The sequence below is a fragment of the Sorex araneus genome, chromosome 1, assembly GCF_027595985.1.
Source record: "Sorex araneus isolate mSorAra2 chromosome 1, mSorAra2.pri, whole genome shotgun sequence".
NCBI classification, from domain to species: Eukaryota; Metazoa; Chordata; class Mammalia; order Eulipotyphla; family Soricidae; genus Sorex; species Sorex araneus.
In genome coordinates, this window is record NC_073302.1 from 207,675,409 (window position 1) to 207,696,249 (window position 20,841).

General features: G+C 37.6%; 2 protein-coding genes across 6 annotated transcripts in view; one reads left to right on the plus strand and one right to left on the minus strand.

The window, feature by feature from the left end:
• The window catches only part of MBD5 (methyl-CpG binding domain protein 5), a 459,774-nt gene extending 439,057 nt beyond the window's left edge, over nucleotides 1-20,717 (minus strand). For 2 of the 4 annotated variants that reach the window (XM_055123313.1, XM_055123194.1), the window contains exon 1: nucleotides 20,182-20,717. The gene's annotated coding sequence lies outside the window, so the exon portion shown is untranslated. The remainder of the gene's footprint in view (nucleotides 1-20,181) is intronic. The other 2 variants (XM_055123379.1, XM_055123240.1) reach the window with 1 other exon arrangement.
• Nucleotides 20,108-20,841, plus strand: part of ORC4 (origin recognition complex subunit 4) — a 58,317-nt gene continuing 57,583 nt past the window's right edge. The window contains exon 1 of one of the 2 annotated variants that reach the window (XM_055123583.1): nucleotides 20,108-20,239. In XM_055123583.1, coding sequence (XP_054979558.1) covers nucleotides 20,228-20,239 — 12 coding nt within the window. In that variant the 5' untranslated portion in view covers nucleotides 20,108-20,227. The remainder of the gene's footprint in view (nucleotides 20,240-20,841) is intronic. The other variant, XM_055123578.1, reaches the window with a different exon arrangement.

Below are 20,841 nucleotides of genomic sequence, written 5' to 3' on the forward strand. Positions count from 1 at the left end.
GCATCAATTACTTGCTCCAGCCTGAGCCTACGAGTCCCCCAAAATTCGGATGATAGGAATTTTTTTTTCATTTTTCATGTGGTTTAGAGACTGAGTGGATTCTAGGTGCAGCTTAAGAGCTGCTTTGTAGTACTGGTGGGTAGAACTTCAGTGTCCTTGTGGCTTTAGTGCTCCTAGCCATTTTCAACAGCCCCAACCCAAAGCCAGGCAGTTCCTGGGTTAACTGGAAGATGGAATAAGCAGAAAAGGGAAGCCCTCTGCTCTCAAAGCTACCTTCCTCGCTCCCCACTTCACCCAACACCTGGTAAACAGAGGTTAGGTGACCTGCAATATGATTCGTAAGCCACCAGGAGAACCCACATTTTTGGTGAGTCACTTTTCCCGCTTGTAACATATTTAGTCTGGTCTCCTTTTTCATTTTCAACTTGGATGCATTCACCTTTCAAATTTTGTAAAACTGCCAAATACTAGTATAGAAATTCTGCTGACACCACTATTTTCTTACCAAGAGATTTGATATCTACCGACAACTTTCCTTCTTTTTGGGGGGAGAGGTTAGTTTTAGGGTCACACCCACTGACAAGGTTCACTCCTTGCTCTGAACTCAGGAATTATGCCTGAAGGCAATCTGTGCACCCTCTGGGGTGCCGGGGATGGAACCTAGATCCGCCACATGCAAAGCAGGTGCCCTACCTGCCGCACTGCAGCCCCAACAACTCCCTCCTCCTCTACCTCTCCCTCTCCCTCTCTTATTTTTCCTAATTGGCTTTTTATTTCAATACAGATTTTAAAATACCTACATAGCTAATGTAATGGACCTGAATAACATGTCTGTTGTTACTGTTTCTTAAATTGTCCTTGTTTTTGAAAGACTGGTCTAGATATACAAGGGATTATTAAAATACATTCTATGGCTGGAATACAGTGGTAGGGTGGCTGCCCTGCACACAGCCGACCAAGGTTCCGTCCTCGATATCCCATATGGCCCCCTGACCCAGCAGGAGTGATTCTTGAGAAGAGAGACAGGAGAAACCCATGAGCACACATGCGTGTACGCACGCACGCGCGCGCACACACACACACACACGCGAGCGCAACTACATTTTGGCCTTTTACTTGAAGTTTCCTAGAACTTACTCACTGCCATGAGAAACATTTCATCTGTAATAAAAATCTTTCTCATGTAGCACCATTCACATAAAAGAACACACAATTTGGGAGGTGGGGGGCTAGAGGGTCTCACATGCAGCCATGCTTGGGGGCTCACTCCAGGCCCTGGGTTCAGGGATCACTCCTTTTGGGTGCAGAGAGGCCCATACACAGGGCCACAGACTAAACAGGGGTTTGTTCCATGAAAGGCAAGTACCTTAACCTTTGCACCAATCAAGATGCAACTTCCAAGTATTATACAGACACTAAAAGCAAATAGTTGGAGAAAACTGTCAACAGCAGGTAGAAGTGTACACTCACTGAACTCCTATGTAGCAGCCCCTTTCTCACCAGGATGCTTACTATCCTAATGTCCATTAAGGAGAAAAAAAAAAGTATTCTTTTTCCTAAACCATTCACCTAAAAGCTATCCTCATAATAGTATTTACTATTTACAGCTACTCAAATTGTCATAGTAGACAAATTTTACATATTTTTTTCAAAGCAATGTTATATACTAGTCACTTAACTAGAACTAAAGTGCTTATCCAAGGTTTAATAGGCTAACAAACATTTATATAAATATTTTATGTATCTGCTTACAATTAAAGGTAAGCAGCAAATTATAAGACAGCAACCCCCTGTAGGAGGTCACGCTCTTTGATTTAAATATAGATATGGATAGATATTGAATTTGATAAAAGAATATGCCATGAGAGAATTCAATGCATATATTTACTATGTTAAGTCCTTCATTTTAACTATTCAAGAAAATCGATTGCGGAATTTCCAGTAAATATCAGAAGTGTTTTTGTGTGTACTTCTGGAAAAAGGAGAAAATGAGAGAAGAAAGGCAGTGGAGACAAGGCCAAATCTTCTCTCACCCCAGTAATCAATCTGTACCACAACATATATAACCTTACTTGTATGAAAATAAACTGGGTGGAATGTATCTCATTTATATATGTGCATGTGTATACTAGGATATTTTCAACTTATAAGAAAAAAAAATAACACACTGGGCAGAGTGGTAGCCCTCTAAAAGTTCATCAACATTCAGAACACAAATAGCTACATAATCTGCACTTTTTAAAGTACTGGTCACTGGTCACTGTCATCCCGCTGCTCATCAATTTGCTAGAGCAGGAACCAGTAATGTCACCATTGTGAGACTTGTTACTGTTTTTGGTCTATCAAATATGCCACGGGTAGCTTGCCAGGCTCTGCCGTGTGGGCAGGATACTCTCGGTAGCTTGCCAGGCTCTCCGAGAGGGGCGGAAGAATTGAACGCCAGCCGCATGCAAGGCAAACGCCCTGCCCCTTCAAAGTATTACTTAGCTGAAATGTTTTAAACTCACTTTAACTGTGACTAATCTAAGAGGCCTCTGTCCTAATTCTGACCTTGAAAGAGATAATATGGGTGCTCTGCACAACTCGAATTTAGGATCCAGAAGTTATTCTCATAGGAATTCCTTATCACATATTAGTGTCACTCCCAAAATAAATTAAATTCCAGATTGTACAGTGACACTGATCTAAGAGACAGTGGGAAAACTGCTATAAGAAACAAAAGAACTATCTCATATGTCTAACTAAAAATAAAAGGACCTTGAGACCCCAGGACAACCTTGAGTTTACCAACTTCTTAATAGAAGCTGGACTTTGACAATTACTTTCAGGATGTTCAAAGATCAGAACCCTGGCCCTATTTCACTCTGCTCTTCATTTTGCTCAAAATACAAAAGTCACATGACCTCTAGTTGTATATTCAGTTGCTGAAGACATGCTCTGTATAAGAAAGCATGCAGTTGTTATTAAATAATGCATTTAACACTACTCTAATCATGCTACTCATATCTAACCACTATGCATATTCTTCCCCCTTAGCTAACTCCTTCAAAATTCATGTCTCAAAATCTAACATGAAACTCCCTTAAGAGTGTCTGCACCATATCATGAATCTGTGCTATCACTAAATAAAATTATCTGCTTTCAACTACAGTCTTAAAGAGCTCTTGAATTTTTTTCCACAAAGGCAAAATCTACTTTTTTCAGGTGCAGGCCAGAAATAGCTAAATCTCATCCCAGCTGAGTTACCAAGACTCCCTTGAGATTCAGGGTGGCAGAGATTAATTTCATTGCCAAGCAGATCAAATGCATTTTGGTGTGGCCTGATAGACCGTTCCTACCAGGGTACTTCATGGTAGTAATAGCCAGTGATAAACAGAAACTCACCTTGGGTCTCCCTTTTTCTTTCCTGAGGTTGAAGGATGATGAGCCTACTCCATCTCTGTGGTCTCCCTAAGTCAGTTCTCTGGCAACACAATTAGCCCTCTGGCACCCTGAGAATCTAGTATTGAAGAATCCTTTGAGAACAAAGCATGAAAATTTTAACGTAGTAGATCATAGCCCTATATAATTCTCAATATTGGCTACACTTCAGCATCATCTGAATAAATTTTAAAAACAAAAATAGGAGGTTCTACATCTTCAGAGATTCTGATTTCTAAGTCAGGAAGTAATCATGAATAATTTTCATGGGTGGGGCCGGAGCGATAGCACAGCGGGTAGGGCGTTTGCCTTGCACGCGGCCGACCTGGGTTCGATCCCCGGCATCCCATATGGTCCCCCAAGCACTGCCAGGAGTAATTCCTGAGTGCAAAGCCAGGAGTAACCCCTGAGCATCGCTGGGTGTGACCCAAAAAGAAAAAAAAAAATAATAATAATTTTCATGGGTATCCACAAGGTCCATTATTTGAGACCTAGAAGAGAAGTTGTGCAGAAAAAAAAGGTCTTGGTTTAACATGTATAGCTGGGAAAGAGGGGGGAAGCAATTAGTAAATTAATGCATGCATATATATAATAAAGATTAAATTGTATGTGTCATTAAAACTGATACTGGGTTTGGACAAATAAAATAGAAAAAATACTGACTGTATCACCACATTTAGAGCAATTATTTACCAATACAATTATCAATTCAATAATAAGTACCATTAAATATGCAATTATAGTATTTTTAAATTTAATCAAATAACAGAAATTAGAGTCATAGGGACTGAGTACTCAATTCTGTCCAAGTACAAGTAACTCAGACATGATGGACATGAAGTTATTTATAATTCAAAAAATTAAAGATATTACCTATCTGTAGAATATGCTGACTAAATATTGAACTGGACAATAGCCCAATACATCCATTAGATACTCTTTTTTACTAAATGAGGGGAATGATAATATGCTCAAGATGACTATAAAATATTTAGGAACATAACTGAAAGTATTCTTGTACTCAACTGGCATTCAAATAATGTTGTTTTACATATGGAATCACTTTCATATGGTGGGGGGAAGGAAGGGATGGTTGTTGGAACTGGGGACTGATTTGAGACCTCACACTTTTTTTTTAAGGTAAGAGCTCTGCTGCTGAGCTAATCCCCAGTCTACTTTTACATATAAAATATATTAATTCATATATTATTTTCATAATAGACTGCACAAACTGATCTCAAATAAAATTAAACAATATACAGTCAATATACAGTAGCATCTCACTTAATAAAGTGAAAATATTCCGAAGTTAAGGGCAAATTGAGTTTCTATATGCAGAATAATTTTTCATTAGTTTATAACTGAAATTTCAAAAATGCTTTACCTCATTTCTGATTACTATTCAAGCAGCAGAGGCTTATGCCATTTCATCATTTAGTTTTCATGTGCCTCTTATAGCCCAGGGTTGGAAGTGATTTTACAAATACTTAAGTAAATCAGAAGAGCTTTCTATTTAAAGGAATGCTTCAGTGAAACCTTTTTACCATTTACTTTACAATCTTTGCATGTTCAGTTTTTCCTGTAACTATGTGAAATTTAGTCCAAGAATGAAGTGGAAATAATATGCATCCATGATAGGTCACTGTCATCACTATCACTGTCATCCCGTTGCTCATCGATTTGTTCGAGCGGGCACCAGTAACGTCTCTCTTGTGAGACTTATTGTTACTGTTTTTGGCATATCCAATATGCCATGAGTAGCTTGCCAGGCTCTGCTGTGTGGACGCAATACACTTGGTAGCTTGCCAGGCTCTCTGAGAGGGGCGGAGGAATTGAACACGGGTCGGCCGCGTGAAAGGCCAATGCTCGACCGCTGTGCTATTGCTCCAACCCATCCATGATAGATATAACCATAAATACATTCCAAAATAATAAAGTTAAGAATATGCATGAGATGATATACCCTAATTATAAACAAATATAAAATGGGATAAAGAAAAAATTCTTAAGTATTATGTTCATATTCAAGCTAAAAAAAGACACAGTACCTTTATAAATGGCAGATCTAAGGTTGTCAAGTGAATTATGCATTATAACTTCCAGTTATTATTTTTGTCTATAGTCTGTTACACCAGCTTTCTCCTTTGCCATATGCATTGTAGGTGGGATGCACTGTAGGTGGGAATTTCCTATTGTCACTATGTCTAATTTGCTGATTCAAAACTTTCAGTTTATTTACTTCTCAAAGTGTGAGCCTATAACTGTGCTTTGCTATCACCATGTCAAAGTTAATTCCTAAGACTTGTATCTAGTTTTCCTATTTCATTTCCTATAATAGCAAATCAAAACAAAACAAAACCAAAAGCTTGGGCTGGAGATAGGGATCAAGTGATAGTATACAGGCCTTCCGAGTAAGAGGTCCTGGGTTTGAGCCCTGGCATTCCATAGCTGCTGGACCACCACTTGGTGAGGGCTAAAAATAATAAAAAATATGAAAACTAAATGAATTCAAAGTCTTTGTGAACATAAGGAATTTAAAACTAATACTAAATATCTGCACTGCACTGTAGCACTGCACTGTCATCCTGTTGTTCATCGATTTGCTCGAGCAGGCACCAGTAACGTCTCCATGTCTCCATTGTGAGACTTGTTTTTACTGCTTTTGGCATACCAAACACGCCACGGGTTGCTTGCCAGGCTCTGCTGTGCAGGCCGGATACTCTCAATAGCTTGCCAGGCTCTCCCAGAGGGACAGAGAAATCAAACCCATGTCAGCAGCCTTCAAGGCAAACACCCTACCTGCCGTGCTATCGGTCCAGTCAAATATAAAAATTATGAAAATTATGAAAGCAATAAAATTATAAAAATTATGAAAGCAATAGAGATAAAAACAAAACATTCTCAGAAGTTCTTATGTCTATCAATCTAGTCAAATCTTTCTCATAACTGGCATACCCCTCACAGTTTTTGAGGAATCATTTATTGGACATACCCACAATTAATCTACAGTAATTAGATATCAAACCAGTGTTCTGAATAAAGCCATCCCAGGAAAAACTATACTTACTCCTCCACTGTTTTTCTTTATTTTTACAGCAACAAGCACAATGTGTTATATTCAAGATAATTAAATAAGCTTCAATAACTAGCATCTAAAAATTATTGAAGGGAAAAAGAAAACATATAATATTGAAGTTACAGCAGACAAGAGCTTCAGGAAACACAGCACAAAATCGTACTTGGATTGAAGGGCACAAACTTTTCTATTAGATTCTGCATAAAAATGAATTTAGCAAAATTCTAAAATACTACCAAGTAAATTTGGTATATATTAAAGAACTCAAAGAAAAATTTTACTAAAATCAAAATAAACATAAATAAATTTTAAAAGTATAACTGTTCATATTAATGACATTAAAGTCCAAAAAGTATGGTTCAACTACCCAAGCACCCTATTTTTTTCTTTTTGTGTCACACCAGGCAATGCTCAAGGCTTACTCCTGGCTCTACACTCAGGAATTACTCCTGGCTTGGGGGACCATATGAGATACTGGGAATCGAACCCAGGTTGGCCGCGTGTAAGAGCCAGCCCCTTCCCAAGTACTTTTGACTTTCTTCTGGTTTAATCCATGTCGTAAACATAAGTAGACTAAGCAAGAAGGAGACCGTGGTCCCAGATGTACCACTTTATACATAACCTGGGATAAACCACCTGTGGGTCTCTATTCCTTCATCAATAAAATGGAAAAGTTGAAGAATTGCACACCTTCATGATTAGAACCATAAATGTTTTATAATTTGCTACATATCTTCATTTTCTATGTACCTGAAAAAAAGATTAATCTGAGCTTATAGCTTCGCTTGCATTTATAAAACAAGTAACTGAATGTTTATTATCTTTATATTAATATGAAAAAATATGAAAATGCTTCTAGAGTCCCCAAACTGACTCTTAACATTCATTAAGAATATACACACATCATTTTAAGGATTGAAAATGTCTTACCCACTGCTGTCAGCCTTAATAAAAGTCTAAAACATCCATAATTTGTTTTTACAGCAAATAATCTTTTATAATCAAGAGATAAAATACTCTAACCACATTTTTTAGCAAGAATAGTAGCTTAAACATAGTATGGTTTTAAAAGGAACTTTTAGTTTTCCAAACTGGACTATAAAATGACTGGACATCCCAAGTCTATGACCTGTAATCAGTAAAACTATCCTATGAAAATTTAAATAGTTAGAACTTGTTAAGAACATGTGAAGATAATTTCATGTCATATATAATAAGAAAATTGCATCTGGCTGCTAAACAAAGTATGATCTTTGTTTTGTTTTCTACCATATATATTGGCATATTAGGCTGGAATATAAAATATCAAACTTTGTCAATTTAGGACAATTTTTAATGACTGTTTGAATTTTCTTATTAGTACATTTGAAAACAGGTTTTCTACTTTCTCCTGACTCTGTATTAGGAGGTTGTACGACTAAAAATTGGCCCATTTCTTCTAGATTCTCCAACATAGTAGTATAAAGTTGCTCACAGTAACCTTCCTTACAGAAAACTCCCAAGAACATCACGTGTATGTTTCCAAGCTGAGGAGTCACCCAATCCTCCACAACTTGGAGAAACCCACATCCTCACCTGTTCTCCCTTATCTCCTTCTTTCTCTTTTCTCTCTCCATCCCCCTCTCCCTGCATCCTTCTCCCTCCCTCTTTACTATGCTCCTTTCTGCAACAGCTGAAATTTTTAACTTTGCATTTATATGAATATGTGATTAATATCCTTCCCTAGCTCTCGAATGTAAATTCAGAAAAACAATACCCATATTTATTTTTGCTCACTTTCTTGGTATTTAATAGGTGACAACAATGTTTACAAAGACATTTGCAAACGACTTGCATAAATAATAAACAATGAACAGTTTAAAAAATATTGCTATGACTTCAAGTAAAATAAAACTGCCATTTTATAGTATCCCTTAAACTTGCTATTTTTTAGGGCGAAAAAACTAACTCGTGGTGGGAGGGAAAGTGAGCATACTAATTTATTTGATAGGCCTACTAGAAAAAAGTTAGATGCAAAGGAAACATGTTAAAAATACAAGCTTTATCTAAAACAATTCTTGGGAAAAAGATGATGGGAGGCATCACCCTCCCCAACCTTAAACTCTACTACAAAACGGTAACAATTAAAACAGCATGGTACTGGAACAAAGGCAGAGCTGCAGACCAATGGAACAGGGTGGAATATCCCTACACACAACCTCAAATGTACGATCATCTAATCTTTGATAAAGGAGCAAAAGATGTGAAGTGGAGCAAGGAAAGTCTCTTTAACAAATGGTGCTGGCACAACTGGACAATCACATGCAAAAAAATGGGATTAGAACTCGACCTGACACCATGCACAAAAGTCAGATCAAAATGGATTAAAGACCTCAACATTAGACCACAAACCATAAGGTACATTGAAGACAAGGTAGGCAAAACCCTCCAGGATATTGAAGATAAAGGTATCTTCAAAGATGACACGGAACTAAGCAATCTAGTAAAAACAGAGATCAACAAATGGGACTACATTAAACTAAAAAGCTTCTGCACCGCAAAAGATACAGTGACCAGAATACAAAGACTATCTACAGAATGGGAAAGGATATTTACACAATACCCATCAGATAAGGGGTTGATATCAAGGGTATATAAAGCACTGGTTGAACTCTACAAGAAGAAAACATCCAACCCCATCAAAAAATGGGGCGAAGAAATGAACAGAAACTTTACCAAGGAAGAGATACGAATGGCCAAAAGGCACATGAAAAAGTGCTCTACATCACTAGTCGTCAGAGAGATGCAGATCAAAACAACCATGAGACACCACCTCACACCACAGAGACTAGCACACATCCAAAAGAACAAAAGCAACCGCTGTTGGAGAGGATGTGGGGAGAAAGGGACCCTTCTACACTGCTGGTGGGAATGCCGGCTAGTTCAGCCCTTTTGGAAAACAGTATGGACGATTCTCAAAAAACTAGAGGTTGAGCTCCCATTTGACCCAGCAATACCACTGCTGGGAATATATCCCAGAAAAGCCAAAAAGTATAGTCGAAGTGACATATGCACTTATATGTTCACCGCAGCACTGTTTACAATAGCCAGAATCTGGAAAAAACCCGAGTGCCCTAGAACAGATGACTGGTTGAAGAAACTCTGGTACATCTATACAATGGAATACTATGCAGCTGTTAGAAAAAATGAGGTCATGACGTTTGCATATAAGTGGATCAACATGGAAAGTATCATGCTAAGTGAAATGAGTCAGAAAGAGAGAGACAGACATAGAAAGATTGCACTCATCTGTGGAATATAGAATAATAGACTATAAGACTAACGCCCAAGAATAGTAGAAATAAGTACCAGGAGATTGTTTCCATGGCTTGGAGGCTGGTCTCTCATTCTAGGTAACTCAGGGAAGGGACCACCAAGTAAAATGTGGTTGGAGGTCATGTGGGGGAAGGGTGAGGCGGGCGGAATACAGACTAGAGACTGAACACAATGGCCACTCAACACCTTTATTGCAAACCACAACACCTAATCAGAGAGAGAGAACAAAAGGGAATTCCCTGCCATAGTGGCAGGGTTGTGGGGTGGGGGGAGACGGGACTGGGGAGGGGGGGAGGGATGTTGGGTTTACGGTTTACGGGTGGTGGAGAATGGGCACTGGTGAAGGGATGGGTTATCGAACTTTGTATGGGGGAAGCATGAGCACAAAGATGTATGGATCTGTAACTGTACCCTCACAATGACTCTCTAATTAAAAATAAACTAATAAAAAAAATACAAGCTTTATCTTGTTTCTATATGATTTACAATTGGCTTTTTTTCTTGGGTGATGGGGGTCCATGGTAGTACTGAGGGCTTACTCCTGGTTCTGTGCTGATAAGGCTGGGGAGACCATATGGGGGTCAAATCAGGTGGGGATGGCCGATTGCAAGGCAGGCACCTTATCGACAGTATTATCACTCTTGCCCCAAGATTTATAGTTTCAACTGTATGCCATTTACTACTGATCCTAGGGTTAAACCTATACATAAATTTCTATTATAAAAGGAAAATGCACCTCCGTATTCATGAATACCTTATTTCCTGCTCATATTTAGAATACACTCACTTCAGATTCCATACAGATCTTATACTATAAGTGCAGAAAGTGATTCACTTCCTTTTCAATTTTCTTATTTCATTACTGTGGGTATGGAGTGAGAGACAGCCAGAGAAGACCAAGGATCCACCCTCTAACCCAGTGCCTCACACAAGTTTGCTGTGTTCTATCTTTGAAGGGCATATCTGCCTCATACATCACAGTATTTTTTGCCCATTACTTTTCCATATTTCTTTTCTGACTTGTGGTCTAAGAAATAAACTTTAAAAGCATAAATACGAGACATTCTATTTCTAACCACTTTCCTAATTTATCAGGTTTTTCTGAATCTAAATTGGAGCTTTCAAAATTAGTACAAATAAACTTTCCCAAGCTATTATTCCAATGAAAGTATTGTCTTTACCTGATTCTCTTCTGTTCCAATATATAATCTCTTTGCTAAATAAGTCTATATCAGTCACATCATTCAGGAACCAAACTTAATCCCACAGAATTCTATTTGTTTCTTTATTCTGCTTATACACATACTGATTTTGATGTTACTGTAAAAGACAGGGTTTTTTTTTTAGTTCATTTTTATACTCTTAAAGAGGACTTAATTTTTAACATTTAAGTTTTATCTTCTATTCAAAAGATGAATCTAAATTCATCTGAAAAAGAAAGCTTAAAACTTTCAAGTAACTATGTCAGGTATAATTTGAATGAGCATACAAATGTAAATACTTTGGATCACTGATGAACTAAAAATTCATCTTAACCCTATAGATAACTCATCTCAAATAAAACTAACAAGCTCTCCACTTAACTCCTCAGATTTTTCATCACTGCTACCTATTTTTCTAGAATAGTATGTGATAAACACATTTTTGCAATAAAATAATGATCAGGGTAAATAATATCCATTGTTCCTTCTTCAATTAACTAGGCCTTTAACCATTAGAAAGGGTGAGATCAGTCTAACAGACTTTATTCTGAGTTAGGTCATGGTGATTTTTGAGTCCTTACTAAATTCTCTGACAAGCTTCAGAAGACAGAGCATGTGTCTAGAACTGCACTTTTCTTCAGTCATTTTTTTTTCTCATTCCTTTAACATCTAGGAATAATTTTTTATTATAAATTAAAAGAGTATGATCTGCTAAAAATAAATCCAAATAATACTGAAATACAGAAAATAAGAACTCTTAAACCTTTCAGCACCGCACACTCAATATACATACAAATATATAATAACATATATCTTCCAGAATCTTCTTACTGTACTTATACAAATATAATGCATATGTTTATTATTTATTTTATAAACCTTTGTAGACATAGCATAAAATTGGGATAGCACAGCGGGTAGGGCGTCTGCTTTGCACGTGGCTGACTCAAGTTTGATTCCTCCATCACTCTCAGAGAGCTACCGGGAGTATCACATCCACACGGCAGAGCCTGGCAAGCTACCCGTGGTGTATTCAATATGCCCAAAACAGTAATAACAACTCTCATGATGGAGACATTACTGGTGCCCGCTCAAGCAAATCAATGAGCAAGGGGACAACAATGCTATGCAAATATATATTCTTAAATAAACATGCATGTTATTCTACCAATTTGGGGAAGGGGGGGTTGAGAGGGTCGCCCCAGCAGTGACAAGGGGTTACTCCTGATTCTGTATTTATCAATCTTGGCAGTGCATAGGGAAGCATATTCTGTGCTAGGGGTCAAACTGGGGCTAGCTACCTAAAAAGCAAGCTTCTTAACACCTGTACAATCTCTCCAGCTCTACATATAGTTTAGATAAATGTAATTATATTATCCATATTATATGAACTCAGATTATTTTAGCTATCTTTTCAGTTTTGGGAATACAATCTAAATTTTGCTAGTTGTTAGCATATCTTCAGATATTATAGGTAGTTTTACCTTTCTATTCAAATATTTCAACATAAATCATTTCTTTCAGAGCCTACAGATATAGTAATGTAGATTTTCTATTGTAATAGTTCTCAATTAAAAACATCTTAGCAAATATTCTTCCATTGTAAAATAAATGTTACTTTTTCTGTGTTTAAAACTTGTATAAATTTGCATTTCAATAAAATACACCTGTAAGTAGTGGATATTTAATAAGTGAAGGATTAAAATTAATAAGATCTAAACTTTCGTTTTATATGAACTGTCATAACAATTTGCAAAATAATTAGAAAAATTAAACACATTGATAATTCAAGTCTTTGTTGTTTTGAGGCCACACCTGTTGGTGGCTTTACGGTGATTTCTGGTGGTAATTGGGTACTAGGAATCAAATTTGCTAGCTACATGCAAAGCAGTCCATTGAGCTCTCTCTTCTACCCTCAAGTAATTTTCTGACTCCATGAATGAAGTAAATTGTACAAAAATAGAGAAGTTGCCAAAGACAAGGGTTGGGTTTTTTTGTTGTTTGGTTGGTTGATTGGCTTTTGGGTTACACCCAGCAATGTTCAGGGGTTATTCTTGGTTATACACTCAGAAATTATTCTTGGTGATGTTCAGGGGAACATAAGAGATATGGAATACTGAACCCAGGTGAACCACATACAAGCCAAGTGTTCACACCACTGTACTATCTCTCTGGCCTAAAAGACAAGATCTTAATAAACGTGTATCTGCTAAAAAAAAAAAAAAAATTGGGGGGGGGGCTATACCTAGTGATCACCCTTGGCAGAACTTGGTGGATCCAATGTGATGCCAAGGATCAAACCTGAGTCGGCTGGGTGTCTGGAAGTATTTGTCATTACTGGAAGCCATACCTGATTTTTCAAATATTTTAATACCATTTAATTAATCATTTAGTAACTACTGTACAAGCACTCAATCCGCCCCAATTTTTTAAATTGTTTACAAACATACTAGATCATATATACCAAAAAAGAGCAGGTGTTGAGGAACAAAAGCGCAAGGTAGAAATAAGTTAGTGGGTCTAGTCTCCTCCCAACATTTAAGAATACTAGAATAATCCAGTTACTTCTGTTTTCTCAAAAGCAACACATAGTGTTCTTCAATTAGAAACAGGAATCAAACCAACAGAGTAGGAAACTAACCTCTACCAAAGAATTATCAATCTTAAAAACTCAAGGTTGACCATTTAATTAGCTATGCAATACAACCTGTTAGATTTTATTACTATTAGTATAAACTACTAAAGGAAATACTATGGTATTTATGGTAGGAAAGAAACTTCATTTTTAGACTTCACACAAAAATAAATGAATGTCAATAATTTCTAAATGAAAAATATGTATAAGAAATGGCAAGATTTAGCAAAATGTATGGGCAAACAAAATAACTGCCTTTATTACAGGAATATTTATAGGTGGTATAAGCTTTCTGATATATAGTAAACTAAACACTGTAGCTTTAATTGAAGTTTGAATGTTATAAACAAGTTAGATGTCTGGCTCTGGCCTGCATTCTAATACCATCAGCAGAATAGAGATGGGAAGCATAAACAAACATTTTAACTGGATTACAGTCTCTAAAATGGCCAAGAAATCCTTCAGCACAAACTCTTGTGTGACAAATGTAAATGAAGGAAAATTATTTTATAATAATACTTTTAAAAAGCCTCAAATTTTTTATCATTACTGGAAACCATACCTGATCTTGCAAATATTTTAGCATCATTTAATATTTATTAATGACAAATTTTATATTTAACTTTTCAGATGTACAAAAATCCTTTCTTACAGACATCTGTTTTGTAGAGTACTGTATCCCCAGTAAGGAAGCTATTTAAAAATCAATACTTTATTTTGCTGATGTGGAATACTTCCCTCCCCCAACATCAGTGAGTTTATGTTCATAGTTTAGACTATTATTTTCAAATACTACAAATGTATAAAATGATTTGATAAATGGCCAACAGATTAGTAAACACTTTGGGAACCAAAGTTTATAAGAAATAATAGCCTCAAATACAAATATACATCTCTATATAATTTAGCACTCAGTTCAACTTCAGAAGCATTTTAATTTCTGAGGAACAGTCATTTAAAACTTTTTTAATGTCTTAAAGGCAGTTAGCACGGTAATATAAAATTTGACGATGACACTGTAGAGAAATGTTTTCTTATTGCTGGACTGCTGATTAACAAAGAACTTGGTAAAACAAGCACATGCAAATTTTTTTTATCATTTTAAAATTGGCAACTGCTTTTATGTAACTAATTCCAGTCCTCTAAATACGTACCATTACTCAATAAATTAAACTGAATCACAATTTGTCCACAAAACTTTGGATGAAATATATGCTTTTCAACAGATATTATCATTATCACCCACACACACAAACTTCTCCCTCTGTCTTTATTACTTCATATGCACACACTGGGTTTTATTGCGTGATTTCAAGTTCTGAGATCTTATTTAATTTGATATAGTTTTTTCAAAACCTCAAAAAAAAAATCTTGATGGGTCAGAATTTTTAAACTGAACTGAATTACTACTATGTTATCTAAGGGAATTATTTGAGACCAAATGTCTAGTCTATCTCAATAGTTTAGATGGTTCTTAAAAGCAAGAAATCTCATTTGTTATAAACTTTTCCCCCTAAAGTACACAATATAAAATACTTCAATGTAAGTGATCAGGATAAATATGTAAGAGGATAGATATAAAAATCACACGATGAATGAAATAGAATTCTTTCCCTTTTTTGCAGAATTCAGAAAATATTTAAAAGGTGGGAAAATAAAGAAAAAAGGGCAAGAAGCTGTTCACAGTGGAAGGGGTCTTCTAAGCAGCATTCCCAGTAAAACAGAATTTTTTAAAAATTAACTCTTTTCTCATAAAATCAAAGGATGGAAAATCAATTCTAGTTAGCAGGGTCAAAATGTATTTTAATTTGGTAGATGCAATCAAAGGATGTGAAAAAAAATCAACTCTGTAATTAGTCAAGTTAAAAGTATTTGAATTTGGTAGACACTTTAAAGAAAAGCTATACAGTATTTTTTTTTCCGGCTTTTTGGGTCACACCCAGCAATGCTCAGGGGTTACTCCTGGCTCTGCACTCAGGAATTACTTCTGACGGTGCTCAGGGCACCAAAGGGGATGCTGAGGATTGATCTGGGTAGGCTCTTGCAGGGCAAATGCCCTACCCACTGTGCTATCGTTCTGGCCCAAAGCTATACAAATAATTAAGGCATCTAGAGAATACAAATTATCTTATTCTAAAAATATTTGACTGTAAGTAGTACTGGAGTACATTAAACATAATCATATATACAACAGTCATAAATCTGTAAGATTATAAAATTATGTTTTGTATATAAATTCTAAAGATATCTACACACACACACACACACACACAGAGGCATGCCAAAGCACTAGGCACTGTTTAGAGTTTTTCCTATTATTATTTTAATAGTAGACACTGTGTCACAAATTACTGAAACCTCAAACATAAACTAACAAAATATTGACTGTTTTTCAAGGCAAATAAAATATCAACATGTAGAAAGTCTAAGTGATTGTTGTTATTAGAGAAAACATTAACTTCGTGGAGCTGAAGAGATACACAGTGGGTAAGGTGCTCCTTTAGAACTAGAATATTACTCTGAGGAACTTAAAGGCACATTAGAAACATTCAGAGTTAAAGCATAGCACAGTGGGTATGGTGTCCTCAGGGCACATGTCACCACATGTGGTCCCCTTTAACACCCTACTAGTGATCCCTGAGTGCTAAGCCAGGAGTAAATCCCAAGAACCTTTGGGTGTAGCCCCAAAGAAAACAAAATGAAAAATACATATTATTCCAATTTGGGTCATGATTTTATTAAAGTTTGACAAACTCCTTATTGATTCATAAAAATTCTTTGTTGTTGCATCTTGAATTGGAAAGTGTCACAAATTTACTGTGATGTAATATCTTGCTGCTTTATAATGATACTTAAATGAACAGTGTTGGTCATCTTAAAGTAAATGTATAGCACCAAAACATCAGCAATGATAAGCCCAGACTATTTTCATGTCTAACATTAATTATATACAGAATAGAAATCCTCAGAATACAGTATTAAGTGGAAAAGTTTTCTTTATATTTTTAATAAAATACATCAAGATTTTTAAATATGCAATTTTTTCCACCTAACAGTATCCATGTTAATGTAAGATTTATTTAGGTAAGAACATCAAAATAAAGATATGACCAGTACACTTGTGAAATACAATTTAGGTATCTTTCCACATGAAAATGTAGGGACCATCCTTATATTTTAGATGCCTAATGCAGTGCCTGAGTGGATGCTGAATAGATGTTTAATGAAAAACTAGGTACATCTGTTTCTCACATACATTGAAAATCCAGACAAGTTTGCAAAGGTACATAAGTTGGACATAGGCTTTCTGGCTGACTTCATAGGGTCCCAGTGATGACTAGTAGTAAATCTTCATATCCATAGAAAACTGGAAAGTTGGTAATTGTCTGGGTAAGGACCAAAAAAACAAAGTCAGGGAAACATGTTACCTAAGTTGCTTTATAGAGCTGGTAAAAGCCGCCTAACCATTCTAACAACCTATTTTACCCATCACTCATTAAAATGAAATTTAAGAAAAACTGAAGATTTTCTAATATATTCTAAATTGAATTTTTTATCATTCCTTATTTAAATGAAATCAGGTTGTCAAATAGCATCCTATACAAAGTTTAGAGAGAAAATGTTTTTACCTCTTAAAAAGAACTATTAGTGAGTAGGAGTTAATCTGTTAGAAAAAATGAGAGCCACAGTAAAGATAAAGAAACACAAATCACACAGTATCAAGTAATAAATTCACAGTAGGATTAAAGATAAAGAAGGAAAGGAAAGTTATCCTATAAATAAAAATAAATTCAAAACATCTAACTCTAGTATTGATTTCGACAAGTAGTAGAGTCTACTATACACCAGACAACTGCTAGGAACGATATAAATGTTCAAAAATTGTTAGCCTTAAGTAGCTCATGTACACAAAAACATTCATTAATACATGTATGCATTCTTTATACTTATTGGTTCTTAATATAAGAAGTAATGATGAAATATATGAACTAAAATAGAGAAAGCTGAAATGATTCTCAGAATAGTAATAACCCAAAAGTAGAGGAAAAAAGCACCACTTTAAAAACCATTTTAACTGAACAAAATTATGGCTTTAAACCTATTTATCTTATTCTTGGAAGAATATGCCTTCATACAAGTCCTCAAACACTGTCCAATAGTTTCTTTTCTGACAAAGGGAAATGGATTGTGAATGTCAAGAGACCTGACTGTCTTATCCATGTCTGTGCACTTACAGGCCTTGGAACCCTGAACAAGTTCTTCAAACTCTATGAACTCCAGCAATTATGGAATATGAAGAATTGGTTAAGTGACCTCCAAGACACCAGTCAGCTAAAAGCTATAATCCTAAAATTATCCTCATATGTAAAGTTCTCTGTAACTAAGACAATCATAAAATTCAAGGAATGAAGGATTACTCGAAGGATGGTAGACCAAGGAATGCTTTCAATGGAAAACAGAAACAAAGTAAAGGCGCTATACAAGACTGAAAATTTTAACTCAGCTGCCATTTGGGCCAGTAAGCCAATTATATACACAACTCTCTCACTTAGAATTGATTTCTTCACTAAGTTCTTCTATCTCTTACATTAAGATAGCTAAGTTGTTAAGGTAGACAAGAAATACTGGGGGGCCTGGGGTCCAAGTATTGATGTTGGGAGACAAACTTGAACTTACCACAGTGCTTAAGTGCACCAATTTTCCTTCAACTCAAGGTAAGAAATTCCTTACATTTAAAACAGACCCATTTTTCAAACAGCTATACGGCTTATTTCTTCCTTCTGCATAAATGTCTACTTTTGCACACAGTTGGTAATTAAGTTTTAAAGAACAAGTTTCTACCAGTCAATGTTTTTCTGTCACAAATTGTATTCTTTTTGCCTTTATCATCAAGAAAAATAAAATTAAAAGTATCATTATGTTCTAAAACATGTCAAATATCCTTCTAGATTGTTCTTCAGCCCTTTCCAATTGATCAAATTGCTATTTTTATACTGCTAGTTTGATAACAAATCGCTGCTTTAGAGAAGAATAATTTTGTTGATATGAATTATGGGATCAGAGATACCAATTCATTTTCAAAGAAAAATCTGAAGAGAGAAAGTGGGGAGAGGGGGAGAGAGAGAGAGAGAGAGAGAGAGAGAGAGAGAGAGAGAATGTGCATCCATCTTCAAGCAAAGGATAAAGAAATGTATGAAACAAAATACCACTCTGCAATGCAAACCCTAGTAAAAGGCCTACATCAGAAACATACTTTGTAGCACTTGTGAAGTAAAAGCCAGCACTGAATCTGAAAACTATCCACTAATAGGTAGAAAAAGAACAGCAGAATAGTGATTTTGATCATGATATAATTCTACAAACCTAATCTGGTTTCATCTTTCAATTTGCATCTAATCACAATGAATATACTAACTTAAACTTCATGATCTGACTCATGAAAATGAATTTTAAAAATCTGTCTCCTTTCACAACGTATTTTTGAGAAATCTGGTTTAGTAGCCCTAAGAAAAGAAAAGCTCATCTTAATTTACAACAGTAAATAAATAATTCACTTGAAACTGAAAGTGGTACCAATCCAGCAAACTATTGATGGAGGTTTGGCCTTCCATGAAGGCAGAACAACAAAGTTTTCAATGGGGATTACTTGTGCAGATAACATACAAAGACTAAGAAAATACCCAGATTATTTCTGAAATCGCTAATATTCTCATCTTCAGAGAAATAAACGATCAGGATCATAAGTGAAGGGAGACAATAACAGGGTATTTAAACTTTAAGCATTTTAAGCTTTTAACTTTACAGGCTGAGAGAGGAAACAAGCATTTAACCAAAAAAAAAAAAATTGCAACCCTGTAAGTCAAAGCTAAGCAAAGGCCTCCATCAACTAATAATCTGAAATTTCCCATGCAAGTCAGACAACACGGAAGAAAAATTTATAAAAGGAAAAAATTAAATCCCGAAAGCAAAACCCAATCAAGTCGGCTCCAACACTTCAGTCCACCTCCCAACCTCACAGAGAAGCCGAAAGGGGCCAACAGCCGAGTCTGCGACGGGGTGAGCAGTTCCCATCCAGCCCAGACCCCGACATTTTCCCACTCAGAAACAAATGCAGTGGAGCTTTTTTCCTGGGCAAAGGGGGTGGGGGGAGGAAAAAAGCTCTCCGAAGGATTCTGTTCAAGTGACACCCAGAAAGTGTCCCTCTTTCCCTCGCGGGCGTCCGGCGGAGGAAGGAGGGGGGTGTTTTTGTGCCCCCCCCCCACCCGAGCAGGGCACAATCAGCGGCTAAGCCAGAGGGAAAGCACCCACTTTTGACAACAGCAAATAAAGAGAAAAGTGCCCTTCCGCCGGTGACAGGAGGGGCACCCCGCCGCACACACCCCTCCCCACCTCCCCCTCCCTCGCTCCCCACCCCCAGCACCACCCCCTCCTCACCCGGAGCGCCACTGCGTCTGTGGGCTGGGTGCTGCCGCTGCCCCGGAGTAAAAGTCGGAGCCCGGGGACGGCGGCGGAGCCCCCGCGGACACACGTACCTTCGCTGCCCCCCGCTTCGGAGTGCCTTCCCGGGAGCCGTGCAGGATGACACAAAGGGTAATAAAGGGGGGAGTGGAGGCGGCGGCGGCGGCGGCGGCGGGCAGGGCTGCTCCCGGGGGCCGCGAGACGCCTCCAGCCGGGGCCGGCAGCGGCGGCGGCGGCGGCGGGAGCAGCGGCGGCAGCGGCGCGGCTCTGTGGCGGAGCGGCTCCGGGGCGCCTTCTCTGCCCGCGCGGCCGCCGGGGAGGCGGGCGGAGGGGCAGGGTGAGGGGGTCGGAGTCGCGGGGGGGCTTCTCGAAGAAGAAGAAACTCCGTCTCCTTCTCGTTCGGGCTCGCTCCCTCTCTCCGGGCTCGGGGCTGGAGGGTGGGGGAAGGAACTCCGCCGCCTTCCCCCCACCCCCCCGCGATTCAAGGTTGAAGTGGGGTAAAATTAGTGTCCTGTCTCTTTAAAAATAGAAATAAAAGGTGCCCCCCCTCTGCCACTGCCTCTCTCTTCATCATCAGCTGCTGCTGCTGCTGGGGTCTCTCTGCTGGGGGGGAGGGGGGGCTCGGGTAGAAGGGCCGGGAGGCCGTCACTGCGCATGTCCCTTTCTGACGGGAGGCTGGTTGGTGGAAGACAGGAGGAGGGGGAGGGGAGGAAATGAGATGGTTTCCCAGAAGG